The sequence below is a fragment of the Dermacentor andersoni genome, chromosome 5 (assembly GCF_023375885.2).
Source record: "Dermacentor andersoni chromosome 5, qqDerAnde1_hic_scaffold, whole genome shotgun sequence".
NCBI classification, from domain to species: Eukaryota; Metazoa; Arthropoda; class Arachnida; order Ixodida; family Ixodidae; genus Dermacentor; species Dermacentor andersoni.
In genome coordinates, this window is record NC_092818.1 from 155,387,816 (window position 1) to 155,401,658 (window position 13,843).

The following is a 13,843-nucleotide window of genomic DNA, read 5'->3' on the forward strand; positions in this document are numbered from 1 at the left end:
ACAGTAGGACCACTTGGGAATAGAACTGCTTCGACATAATCAACAGTGATTAAGAGAAAGTAACCAATATTTTCACGACCAGAATGCGCTAGTAGCACTTATTCTTCGCCAAGCCACTTGAAGTTCAGCGAGGACAAGCGTTTTCAGCACATTTTATCCTCGCTACAGATCTGTTAAGAAATGCATACTCATCAGTGTTGCAAAATTATGTCGTGTGACACGTGTCACACTGACTCGTGTACTCACGACAAACATTGAACGGAGCTTCGTCGCCAAAGGCAAGTGATACGATGTACATAATCGTTAGCAGGATCCTTGTCTCTGCCATTGTCGCTATCATGCTCTTGTAGGAAACACTCCCAGGTCACCAGAAATGAGCGGACTCCACATGCAGTGGCCTCTGCCAGGCTGCAACCACCTGAGTTCGAGATCGCCAGCTCCAAATTTTACTGCGGAGTCCCCTCTGCTGAGATTACTTGCTGCCAGAGCTGAATGTACTTAATTAGGCAAATGAAATCAACACAATTAGGCAAGGAATAAAGACGTCACAGTGCGGTGTGTTACTTGATAATTATGCAACAACTGGAAACCCCACAAGCTTGCATGAATAATTAGTGCAGCAGCAGTCCTTCGAGTGGTGTTTTAATATACAAATGAACCAGTTGCTCGTTAGATTTGCGCACACGGTTACTTTTCGGCAGAGGAGGACTGTTCCCTCTCACCCGCTCGTTCGTGGTGTATGTGTCTGTGTGTATGGGTGCATTTGCGTGCGTGCGTGCGTGCGTGCTGAAGGCGATGTTGTAAGTTGTCTAAACATACCTAAAGGAAGTGAATACTAAACTACCGCAACGAAACAGGTATTGAAAGGGCCAGAAATGTGCTTAGCAGCCTTTCTAGGAGCTTTGCTTCCCACAGAAATTATCGCAGGTGCTGTACTGTGGTCTTCATTGCGAAGTGGTGCCCGGCAGGGAAGGCCTGTCTCCTTTCACGGTTCATCCACCAAAGAAGCTTTACCTTTTCTTAGAGCTCTAGTATGAACTACCCTGCCACGTGACAACCGTCATGAATGCGTGTCGCCAAGACACGTCTCTTGCTGGCCGCAAATCAGAATTGATTCCGGTGCTGAAGACACATCGAGACGACGAAATTTTTGTCCTCTTGCCTATATACTATAGGTTCCTTGCATGACTACCCGCATTGGTAGAAGTGCATTGATGGGTTTGTCTTGACACTTGAAATGGCTGAATTTTTAGAGTAGTGCCACCTGTGCGTGTACTTCGGAGGGAACCGCAGGCAATACTGCAGTGGCCGAAGTGAACATTGTGTGCAGCGCTAAAAGGAAGCCGATCTTGAGAATATGGCGGTACCTGATGCGAGATCCTGCCACGGTCGCAGTAAATTGGTTTCGAGCCACAAGAATTGCTGAAGTTTAGGACAAGTCTAGGGACTTGTTTCGGTCCTATGGATTTTTTTTTTTTTTGAGCCTTTAGTTGTGCTATCGCAGAATCGCACTTAATCACGAGACATCAAGGCAGAAATGCGACAATTTCTCGACTCTGATAACGCGATCAGAAAAGCGCTGTGGCCGTATGCCAGATATACTTTTGGTACAAATATTTTGCTCATAGGTAGTCTAAATTTCGTAATAATAGAGCTGTCGTAACAAACTCCATTAATTCTCCGGCAACTACGAATGGCCATGTCATAGCGCCACCTTCACCTTCTGCAATGGCCTGTAGTGTCATTCAGCATGGGCACATTGGTACAAACGCGCACGACCTGGAATGGTAATATAACATGAATAGCTGAATTCTGGACTGCTGTAAAGCTAAGCACTAGGCCATAGTTGTTTCCTTGCTTTTTTTCCTGGACTGTGTTAGTGTCTTTTTCCACGGCGCCTTAAGCAGCAAACACGTCAGGCTCGGGATGGAGCCCCACTTTTGTTGTCCGCGCAAATAATTTTGGTACAAACGATGATCATAACAAAAATCTGGCGCTTCATTTAGTTAACTTCGGTTATCGCGTCTCAACCAATATCAGCACACACTCGCGAAATATACATTGAAAATAACTTAGATCTTTCAGTGAGTGCCCGTTCTGAATGCACAGCTGTATTTTGCGCTCGCTTATTCAGCTGCGCACCCCTGCTTGCGAGATGCCTGTTTTGCAAGTGTAATGCTACCTCAACGCGTGCGCCTGAAACTACTAGTCATTTGAATAAAAGATGACTGCCAAGATATTTGGACGCATTTGCATATGTACACATTTTGATGAACTCTCTTACTCCCATTTAAGCCATCATCATCTTCCTATTTCCATTTAGACCATGCTTTGCTCGGTTTCCTTCTTCCAATCTCTCTCTCTCCCTCTCTCTGTCTCTTTCTCACTCACTTTTGTTCAGGTTTTCAATAGACTGAATGCGATATACAAAAAAGTGGAAATGTAATTTGTTTCTATATTCGAGTACCGATGGCACCTTATTTTGTTCTAATTTCTAACTCAAGTGTTCTCTTCCTGAAATGATGAGACGAACACTTAGGAAATTATTCTTGCTTATGAGCGTCATTAGTTTTTCTATTCGTGAAACTTGTGAAGCGCTATCCTATATGGAAATTATTCAGGCACGAAATGATGTAAGGTAACTTATGTTCTCTGCAGGAAGTATACGCACTCTAGCGTAACTGGAAATCAGTGCAGCTGTTGTTACTCTAACATCAATAACTTCCAATCAGAAAATCAGAAAGCGATTACAAGAAGCAAAAGCAAATAGCTGACCTTGTGCCCATTATACGCGGCATTTGATAAACGAACGTCTCACATGCCACGTTTTTCACTGACCACTTATCGAAAGTAACACAACGGAACGACACAGCTCCCTCCGAAGACGTGAGCTGGACATGACAAAAATCTGGATTATGACGTGGTTTCTCTTCTTTGCGGATTTCAACACAGCAGAGGAAGATTTGTTCTTCAATATATGCCGTAAGTACGACATCCACGTTGCGAATGTCTGGCAGCGTCACAGGTTATTAAGATTGTTTTCACTATGGGTACCTGTGAAGCGATGGTAGAAACGACAGGAAACGATGGCTAATATTTGGCAGCCTATGCGGTAAAGTCCTCTGTCTGTTTCCTGTGAACCTGGGTTGGCAAATGGAAGGTTTCGAACACGTAATCTGGAATTTCAAGTAAGCTTATAGTGGCTTGAAATACTCTTGTGCATCCTCCGCTCATCTCCGTTTCCCTCTGTCTATCTGCACAATTCTTTCTGCGTATCCAATATCATTTTGATGCTTCGCTACGACTCTTAACAAAGTAGAGAGCAAATTTATGTTCAAGATGGCTTCTAAAGGGGCAAGCCCCGGTCATGGTCCGAACGTCCGCCGCCATACTTGAGAAATTAAAATGCTCCATTATTTTTACTGCGGTCTACTTTCATCACTCTATGTACGAGAAACTTTCAACACAAAATTTCGTTCTTTTGGCATTCATCGTCAACAGACGCGTGGAGTGTCTTATTTAAACGGAACATGGGAAAGTTATATCACCTGCAGCACTGAGTTCCTGCCAAAAGTAGTGCAGTACTACTCATATTATACTTTTGGAGCATCCTAATCCCTCTAACACCAGTTCCTTGTGGTATCGACCGTGCACTTCTGTGTGGGTATGTCGAACGTACTTTGTTGCAGCAATGTCCTAAAGGACGTCCTGTCAATAACAATGCAGGGCTCTGAGGCTTTATCGATGAGTTGACCACTGGCAACTCGAAGCTATTAGCCATGAATAAGGCGACCTGGTGTTCTTGAAACTCTGTCCGCTAAGTCTCACGCCTCCAGCTGCCAGCAGGCATGAGTTGCTGGAGACGTTTTGTTTACGTAGTCGCAAATCAATTTCAGTGCTGGCCTTCAGCCTCAGCCTGCACCGCATTTCTCTGTGCCTCGGCTTATCGGCTAGACGCAAGTTTGTTGAAGTTTGGCTCTTACATCACTGAAAGCCTGTCATGAAAATGCGTTCAGCCTCCATGGTGACAGCTATAGAGAAACCCGGAACCCATGTTGTTCATGCATAAAAGAAATTAAGATCAAGACCCACATCAACCATGTCATGGAAAATCACACCGAATTCAAGCGAACAGAAACCGATTTTCATCTACGGCGAAAGCTACGTAGGCGAATCATGTGATTTGCACAGTGGCCGAGTAACGCTAATGCTGATGCGACTAAGACTACAGTGCAATTAAGCTTCGATGTATTTCGGGCCCCAGCAAATGAACCGCATCTTTCGGAAGTCTGTGTTTCATCCACTGCTGTAAACTCAATAGACAAGTATTTCAACCGCAAGATGCAAAAAGCAAATAATTCATTAAAAAGAAACGAACATCGAATTTTTATATGAATAGACAAGAGAAATTCGTAGAGCATTCAAGTAGTGTGAGTTCTTAAAGCACATATCCTAATAGCCTTTTTTTTTTCGGTGATAAAACACTGCGCTTCAGATTTTGACAACTACTTAAACTCAACAGCTGAGCATGAACCTGTCTGCATAAACAAAATGTCCATGCCTTCGACATTTTTGTTGAAAGACAGCGCTGTATCTGTACACTTCGTGTGTCTCCTTCCTCTCCACCGGTTCCCGCGCTGCAGCCTTTCACTACATTCAAATATGAACAACGTGGTGTCTCACAACTGTTTCGGAAAGTACACGTTTTATGATTTTGCAACGACAGTAAATGCACGCTGATTTCTTTTTCCAGTGTACACTGAGGAACAGCTCCAGTACTTCATGAACTGTATTCATGACCGTGCAACGAAAAAAGTGAGCAGCATTTGACCACTCTTTCAGTTGTTCCTTTCCATTTCTTTCTTTTCTTAGTTTTTTTTACTATCCCTAATTTTTTACAATCGTCCAGTTTAATATGTGCCAGCTGCAATCGTGATTTCAATTTAATCTGCACTGGAAGCACGCGATTGTTCAGGAAATAATGTGAGTTCAATAGAGCAATAATTTAAAAAAAGAAACATATGCCGAGTAACGCCTCGTATTTGTTTTTTATTATTTTCAGTTTGTGCTGACTGTAATTAATGCGCAGAGCTCGTTTCTTACATATCTTCCCTTGTTGAAAGTTTGGTAGCTGAGACGGCAGTAAGGAAGCTGTCGCCGGTCATGCACAGTATCTGTGGCTTTCGATGTTTCACACACCGTCTTCTAGTGATTACCCGAATCTCTCCCTGCCACTAGGTTGTCGAAGTGTGGGCCAGCCACAAAGCCAATTTTGGTGGACTCGAGGAGTGGGAGCTCATAACTATGCTCTGCAAGGCAGCAGTCGACGCAGGTGACGCCTTGGTAAGGATGTGGGCGGGTTCCGTGGTTCTCCTCTGTAAGATTTTCCTGCAAATCTCATGCCATTAGACTTTATATAATTATTTTATTCTATTACTCTCCGTTACGTGTTGGGCTGCAAAGCACGAAGTCGCGGGATCGAATCGCGCCCACGGCGGCCGCGTTTCGATGGGGGCAAGATGCGAAAACACCCGTGTGCTTAGATTTATGTGCACGTTAAAGAACCCAGGTGGTAGAACTTTCCGGAGTCTCCCTCTTCGACGTGCCTCCTAATGAGATCGTGGTTTTGGCACGTTAAACCCCATAATTTAATCAATTTTACTCTGCGTTACACATTAGTGAGAAAGAGGGAACTCATTATATGGAAGTCCCACAAGGAAATTCTTTAACGAATAATACAAGAGATATAACGAGGTGAAAGACAGGAGAAAGGCGGAGAGGTTATAACTGGAACAGAAAATCTGATGTCTGCACGGAGGTAGGGCGAAACGGGGAGGCCAACAGAAAAGAAAACATACACATTATCTGAACACAAGATTGTTTGCAGCAAAGTGAACCCCAATTCAGGCTAAAGCCGTCTGTCCACTTATGTTGTACTGAAGAACTACAGCACGGTACCTTAGTCGCCATCTGCTGCGGTGGCTTGCGAGGTCGGCATTCCAAAATTATCCTATCTGCTATTGTCAATGTTTAAAGCGAGCTAGCGCAGTGGCCGGTGATTGTACACTTTGGCGGCCTACGTAAGAGGCACCATTTTGCCAGCTAAGGTAACGCTTCCATAATTTGGTAGGTTTTGGGAATAATCTCTAACGGCATGCTGAAGCAAGATATCCACCATCTTTTAATGCTCTGTTAATGTTGTTCTCCTTGCATGCGTATCACGTCTTGTCGCCTTCCCATTCTTGCTATTTTTCGTTCTTTCTTCCTTTCGTTCTTTCGCCATCTCCATGCACCCAGCGTTGGGCAGCAAACTAGCTGCGACCTTGCTTGGCTAATCTGCACGCACTTCCTTCTGCTCCTCCATCTCTGCAAATCAGTCAAAGAAAACTAGCGGTTCTACTAAACCTTAAGCATGCGTTTTCACTTTTGCACTCTTTGAGTAGCTCTTAACTGGTAAAATCACAAAGGTACGGAAAATTGTGCTAGAACATTGCTTGCTCACGTAAGAAAAACGCTATTGAAGGAATCTAATTGTAAAAGGGCGCTTCGCCGCTTGCGCCAAGTTTTGCTATAGTAATAAACTAAAAGCTGTGGCGATATTTTTTGCCCCGTGTACGAGATTTCGTTCTGTGAACTTCGTTTCACTTTCGGATTGCAGACTGTAATTTGAAAACATAAAGGGCGTCCTATTTTCGTACGGGACATTCATTAACGTCGAAATTCATCCTACCATTAATGTCTACCTTAATGCGATTAGCATTAAAGCGATGTAGCGACGCACCATGTTGCCATCGCCGAAACGCGCAATCCACGAGGCGTGTACGCCACACTACAGCCGGGCTGCACTCCCGCGCTTTTTGCTGGAGACGTTACGCCGCCATCAAGCGGCGCCGCAAGTCAGAACGTGGCCTTCGAGATGCGTGGAGCACTGGCGAGTTTGAACGATGAGGACTGTTCCCTCGCTGCCCGCGCACATTCGCGGCGCTGCGCCAAAATGTCGGGCTACAGTGCTTGAAGAACGCGTATAACTTTGGTTCCATTCCACCTAGCACTGAGAAAACTTTGAAGAACTTCTTTTATAGGAGAGCGCAGTGAAAGACGTTATACACACATCCATACCCCATACATACATCCATGTATGACATGGATGTATGACATGTATGACATATACCGCAATGTGGATGACGTTCCCCAAGATCGCTAATCGCACTACTGTGCTGCAAGTCGCTACTGTGGCCAGAGCGCTTTCCGGCGCCCACTGTTCTTAAACCGTAAACTGAATCGTTGTTGTTTTCTTTCTTGCAGTACGAAGAATTTGCCGAGCTGCTACCGGTAGGTGCCCGTCACCACATTGTGTTGAAAGTGTTTCATCCCCACCAAAATTTCCACGAAACCTGTTTTCGTGAGTCGCGTGTGTTCGGGCTTGCAGAGTTGTGAGCCAGATACCTCCAAATTTGAGCTTTGTAATTATGTAACATTCATTTGATCCCCTAAAACGCATAAGATCGAAACAATCGTGTCTGTAGCTTGCGAAGTTCAAGAATGTGATGCCTAAGCTCCAGCGCTGGGACAGCAGCGATATTAATGGCGGTCCTGTCCAGTATAATCATCACTGCTTCGGGAAAAGAGCACTGTGTTTGAAAAGAAGTATAACTACTAGTCTTAGGATGCAAGTTCTATAGCTTTCAACTACCTTGACGCCAATAGCTGCACAAAGCGAACCTTATTGCCAAAGTGCTCCTCATAGGCACTGCGGTATGTCACCGTTATAGATGTCATAAACGTTCACTTTAGTGTGTTAAAACACATCACGGCACTATTACAAAATTATAACAATATTTGTAATATAATTCACAGGTGGGAAACTCTTTTTTAAAGAAGCTATAATGATGGCATTTCTGGCACATTCGTATTTAGTACAGTGTAAAAATGTTTTGCATCCCGTCACCATATGATATATAGGCTTGCCAGATGACGATCTCTTATGAAGGATGCAACATTGTCCAAAGTTCGTGCAGGTACAGTAATCCAAGCTAGCGTCCCATTTACCGCTGGCGAAAGTATTATGCAGTTTCAGGCCTCAGTTTCTAAACACACAAAAGTCGACATACTGCTTCTCTGCGTTCGCGATGTTAATATTTTTAACACGCCATTGTAGAAGGTGGCATTCCAGTATGATTACCTGTAAATTCAGGCCGACGAGAAGCCTGCCCTCGAGAACACAAAGACGCAGTGCTCACTGGAAACAAGACGGAAGTATTATGGTGAGTGCTGTCTTTAAAGTTCATGTGGTGTTGCCTGTAAAAGAGGTTGGCTTTGTCTCACAATATATTTAAAAGATAGGTCTCAATATTTGGAGTTGTCGCCTTTTAATCGACAGATGAGAGCGAGCCCAGGGAAGGATGTTCTTGCGTGTTCATGGTATTCAAACACCTCAAGGCACCGCTTCAAGAGCAGCAACAATAAAGGCGTGCTCATTTTTAGAACTAAAAGAATACGAGCCGTCCCGAACACAAAAATCTGAAGGAACGTAAACAACCACACCAGCTTTTGTTGTGTATGATATAGAAAGCGTGTGTAGTTAGGTCAATGATCAATGTTCGCGCTACCTATTTTGTTGCTCCTGTATCTATTCATTCGCGGAATGTAGCTTTGTTTTGTGAATGATTTCTTAGTTGTTTCATGTACTGAAAGAAACACACATATACATCTGCAGTTTGTTCATCAATGAGACATAGTTCAACGTTCTGATTATATATATATATATATATATATATATATATATATGTGTGTGTGTGTGCGCGCGTCTGTGTCTGTGTGTGTGTGTGTGTGCGTGTGTGCGTGTGCGTGTGAAATTTTCGAGCGAGCCTAGAGAATCTTTTAAGGGAAAAGAAATCACGGCATTAAAAGACACCACCATGCGCAACCTAATTACTCACCTTTCTTTTTGATGACTGCCTAAAATACAAGGTATGCGGATGTAACATCCTTACTCAGGGTTCCGACATTGCTCCATAATAATTTCTTTGAGCACTGATATACGTTATCTTTCAAAGTAATCTTTATCACAGCAGCTAGGATTTTTTTTTGTGTGTGCAGCAATCAAACAGACTTTAGCGTACACCACGGCACAGAGTTATTCACCTTCATTAAATGTTTCTCTCCACTAGTTAAATAAAAACATCTATTTTCCTTTCAGGATACTGACCTAACAGTTGACCGGATACGATGCGGATTCCTGCAGGAGCCCGATGGGTTTCTGGTTAATTGTCAATAAATATTTTGCACTCAACCGATGAGAAATGTGTCGCACTTTCTTCAATCATTATGCAACACAAATTAGAATTTTGACGACAATATTCTTCATGGCCGCATTTTTACCGCAGTCTTTTGTTATCCATAGCAACCTGCAGCCTCTTATGCAAATGCGTTATGAACGTGCTTCGTTTCGAACGTACTGCAAAACGAGGTCACTTTGTGCGGTTAAATAAAACTAAATTAAATTCAGGGGTTTTACGTGCCAGAAACACGACCTCATTATGAGGCAAGCGTTAGCGGTCATCTCGGGTATTAATTTTGACCACATCGTGTTCTTTACCATGCCCGCAGTACACGATGCACGGGCATTTTCACGTTTCGCCCTAATCGAAATGCTGCCACCTTAGCCAGGATATGATTCCATGACCTCGTGTTTAAGAGCGCTTAAGTGCTTAAGCCGTATCGACACGGGACGACTTCTGACGTACTCTGGAAGTAAAGTGGGCGCTGCACCTGGCGTCGTCGCTTAATTTTTACGTTGCGCGGTACCCACGTTTTTGCCACTTGTGCCTGTATCCAGCATCATCACCATTATTACCTCTAATTGAACCGATTTAAAGACTTCAGCGAGAGTATTACACAAAGTGGGAGCACTGAAAAAAACAGACAAAAGAAAACACGTCCTTCTGAACAATAAATAATTATTGTTGCAAGCATAGAGCAATCAACAAGCGGATACCAACAACGACGTTCCGATAGCCGTTTTTCATAGTAGTAGACTGCACAATAGCCGAAGCATAAAAAAGTATACTTCCAGGAAGACTATCGGACGCCGCAAGTAACAAAATTGCGTAGTTATAAGCTCCTTAAATTTTTCAGCATCACCCTCGACGAAAATTGATTCTAGTAGACTGTATCAGCAGTCGAATACGTTAGGATGGAATGATTTTTTGAAAGCGTTACTTTTACCGCAGGGACGTTGAAGACTCATCGAGTTGAATATGCGACGAGATGTCAATGGTTATATTATCGTTAGTTAAAACAAATAAATTCAGAGCATTTACGCACCAAAATCGTGATTATGAAGCACGCCGTCATCGCGACCTGCAGATTAGTTTTCGCCACCTAGGCTTCTTTGACGCGCACCCTTCTCGCGGTAGAACGTTTTTTGCATTCCAGCCTTGTCGTAATGCGGTCGCTGAGATCGGGATGGAACCTAGTACTTAGCAGCGCAACGCCGTAGCCACTGACCTCCTAACTCGGCAGGTTTGAATTACTATTGAGCCGTGCAGGGGAAGAAAACAGTGATATAATTTGTGAAATAAACAAAATTACTATATCTGTCGTCTGAGAGCTGGAGCGCCTAGAGTTCCAGAGATCATTTATTGTCGCTTACACTGTACTTACTACTACCGCAATTGGACGGGTTGAACATGGTGGCACAAGTCTTAATGGATTTCAGAGCATTAATTATTCAAGCTTCAAGGCGATTGTTTCACTGAATGTTTTGCCTATGAAGCAGTTGCGGTGGGTGACAAGTCACTGGCGAACATCGACATTAATTCTGAGCTATCAAAAGGCAACCATGCAGGCAACACTGCGCCAGCTCTTGCTGGAATTCAGGGCGTGTATCGCAAGTTCATCTAAAGTACGCTGGACTTCAATGACAAGATACAGTCTTATTACATGCGACGACGCACGCCTGATACGTCAGCAGCCCTACAGCGTATCGGCAAAGGAACACGAAGCGATTCATACGCAAGTACAAGAGATGCTTGAAGACGGCGTTATCGAACATTGCTCACGGTCGCCTTCGGTCGTTCTTCTCAAGAAGAAAGACGGAACCCTACGTGTCTGCGTCCACTACCGGAAGCTCAACAACCCAACTAAAATGGACGCGTACCCGTTGCCACGTATCAACGACTCGTTAGATAGACTCGATTTGAAAAGCGGGTACTGGCAGAACGAGGTAGACGGATGAGATCGCGAGAAAACTGTCTTTGTGACTTCCGACGGCCTCTACAGATTTCGAGTGTTTAGCTTCGGCTTCGGTTCAGCCCTAGCACCTTTTCAGTGAATGATGGATACTGTCCTCGCTGGACTGAAGTGGCAGACTTGTCTTGTGTATCTTGATAACGTAGTAGTATTTTCTGAAACATTTGATCAGAATCTTTTTGATCAAGGTGCTGGAAGCAATCCGATCGGCTCATCTAACGCTTAAACCAGAACAGTGCCACTTTGGTTACGAAGGGCTCAAGTCTCTCGGACACGACGCAAGTGCCACAGGAGTCCGACCCGATCCCGACAAGCTTGGCACTGTAGCATAATGTCCTCCTCCTGCCGACAAGAAGGCCGTGTGGCGCTTTCTGGGCTTGTGTGCGTATTACCGCCTGTTTCATTGAAAACTACTCAAAGATAGCGGAACCCTTGGCTCGCTTTACAAGGGATGACACGCCATTTGCCTGAACGAATGAGCAGGAGGTGGCCTTCGCTGAACTACGACAACGTATGCAGTCAGCACCCGTCCTGGCACATTTTGACGACGAGGGTGACACCAAGGTGCATATTGACGCCTGTAACATAGGTATTGGCGCAGTACTCGTCCAACGTCAAGATAGGCAGTAACAGCTTATGCCAGCCGCTCGCTGTCCCGTGCCGAGGCGAACTACTCTACCACAAAAAAGTGTCTCGTGGTCGTGTAGGTGATCACGAAGTTTCACCATTGTCTATACGGCCATCCCTTCAAATTGGTGACATAGTATCATGTTCTATGCTGGTTGGCAAAGATACGTGATCCTTCCGGACGGCTGGCAGGATGGAGCTTGCTGCTACAGGAATTTGACGTCACTTTCGTCTATAAATCTGGCCACAAGCACGAAGACGCTGACACATTGTCGCGTGCACCCGCCGAACTTATAATTCGAGAGTCAGAGTACGACGACGGGTCCTTGGGCGCCATTACTGAATCGGACTTGATCAGCCGGCAGCGAGACGACGCTGAAATTCGACCTACCATCGACCACTTAGAGGGCCGCCCAAGAACCATACCACGCCGTCTATGTCGCGCATTGACGCCACCCCCTTCTGTCTACGAGATAACATTCTGTCGAAGAAAAACGCCCGCGCTCGAATGACCAAGCCTTCTTAGTGGTGTTCGCAAAAGACTTGCGGGACGATAATCTTTTCATTTGTCATAACGAGCCCACATCTGGCCACTTCTCTACGTAGACACCGCTATGTGCATCGACGTCCAGCACAATACATGTGGTCGCATGTTGCCTTACGTGAAACAACAAGAAACAACAGGCTTCACACCATTTTGCCCCCTTTACGGCAGCGAATTTCAGACGATCCTGGACGCTATGCTTCCGTGTCAAGACGCAAAGCACCTAACTAGTGACGCCTAACAATTTGCTGAACGCGCTGAGGAAGCTCGCCAACACGAGTGGGTGCACATCGGACAACAACAAAAACCAGATGCACGGCATTTTATAATACCTACCCGAGACAAGTGTTCTACAGTCCCGGAGACCAACCATGGGTGTGGGCGCTGGTACGCCGCTGTGGCCTTTGTGAAAAGTTGCTGAGCAGTTGGTCCATACAAAGTGCTGCGCCGCATAATAGTGACATGAATTACGAAGTTGTTCCGCACAGTGCGGCACAAACACAGCTTAGATAACAACCTAGCTCTGACATCGTTCACGACGTGCTCATGAAAGGAAATATTGCGCGCTCATTTTAACTCGATAGCATTATGGACCCCGCGTCGCAGGAAATCCGGCGTCGGTGTTGGCGTTGGCGTCGGTGCCGGAGGCTATGTCCATATGAAGCAAATCATCCCGAATCACGTATGCCGATCCACGCAAGCACTCCCCACGGCGCAGAGGCGTTGCTGTACTAAATGAATTTCTCAAAGTAACATGCGTCAGAAAATTCGTAAAGTACGACTTACACTGAACCTACAGACACGATAGCGTCGGATTGTAATCTGAATATATGAGCAAACATAATTCGGTTACGCGGAAACTCAAACACAAACCCCTTTTGCCACTGCCCTTTGAGGTCTCTCTTAGTTGGAGCGGTGCGCTCAATTCGGTTCCGTGCAACACCATTCAGATAGCGCTCGCTTCCGCGCATCCGCAGTGGCGACGACCGTGGCGCCCGCCATAGGGGGAAACAAAAAAAAAAGAACCAGAAAGCTCGCCTCCGAGGACAGCGTTCACCGAAAGCGTTTCCAGGAAAACATTACTGTTACATAAGCTGCAGTTATCGGGAAGCGTGACAAGCAGTCAAGAATATTTGAATGCTACCGCGCTCCACCCTGAAAGGCGAAGCTTAAGCGTCCTCCAAATGTTTCTTCCATTTATTATTTTTTATGTCTACGCTCCTATTTACGCTAATGTGGTTACGTCTGCGTTTATTGAGACTGTACACATCCCACTTAACCACGGCTGTACTTTTGTCTTTACTGTAGTTATCACTGTCTTCTGTTCTGTGAGCGAGCATCTGCCTTGAGCACGTATGTTATTTTTTTTTCTCTTTCTTACGCCATTTCTTGAGCATCGAGCCGACGCTCTTTCCGAGG

At 45.0% G+C, this 13,843-nt stretch overlaps 2 protein-coding genes across 3 annotated transcripts in view; one reads left to right on the plus strand and one right to left on the minus strand.

Moving 5' to 3' along the window:
• The window catches only part of LOC126531431 (uncharacterized), a 146,503-nt gene that overhangs the window by 17,913 nt on the left and 114,747 nt on the right, over positions 1 to 13,843 (minus strand). The gene's annotated exons all lie outside the window — the stretch shown is intronic.
• LOC126531430 (uncharacterized) lies at positions 2,645 to 9,292 on the plus strand. Its single transcript, XM_050178949.3, has 6 exons — positions 2,645 to 2,982; positions 4,754 to 4,815; positions 5,239 to 5,343; positions 7,306 to 7,332; positions 8,195 to 8,264; positions 9,200 to 9,292. Exons 1-6 carry the CDS (start codon positions 2,898 to 2,900, stop codon positions 9,205 to 9,207), a joined length of 357 nt encoding a protein of 118 aa, XP_050034906.2. The 5' UTR covers positions 2,645 to 2,897; the 3' UTR covers positions 9,208 to 9,292.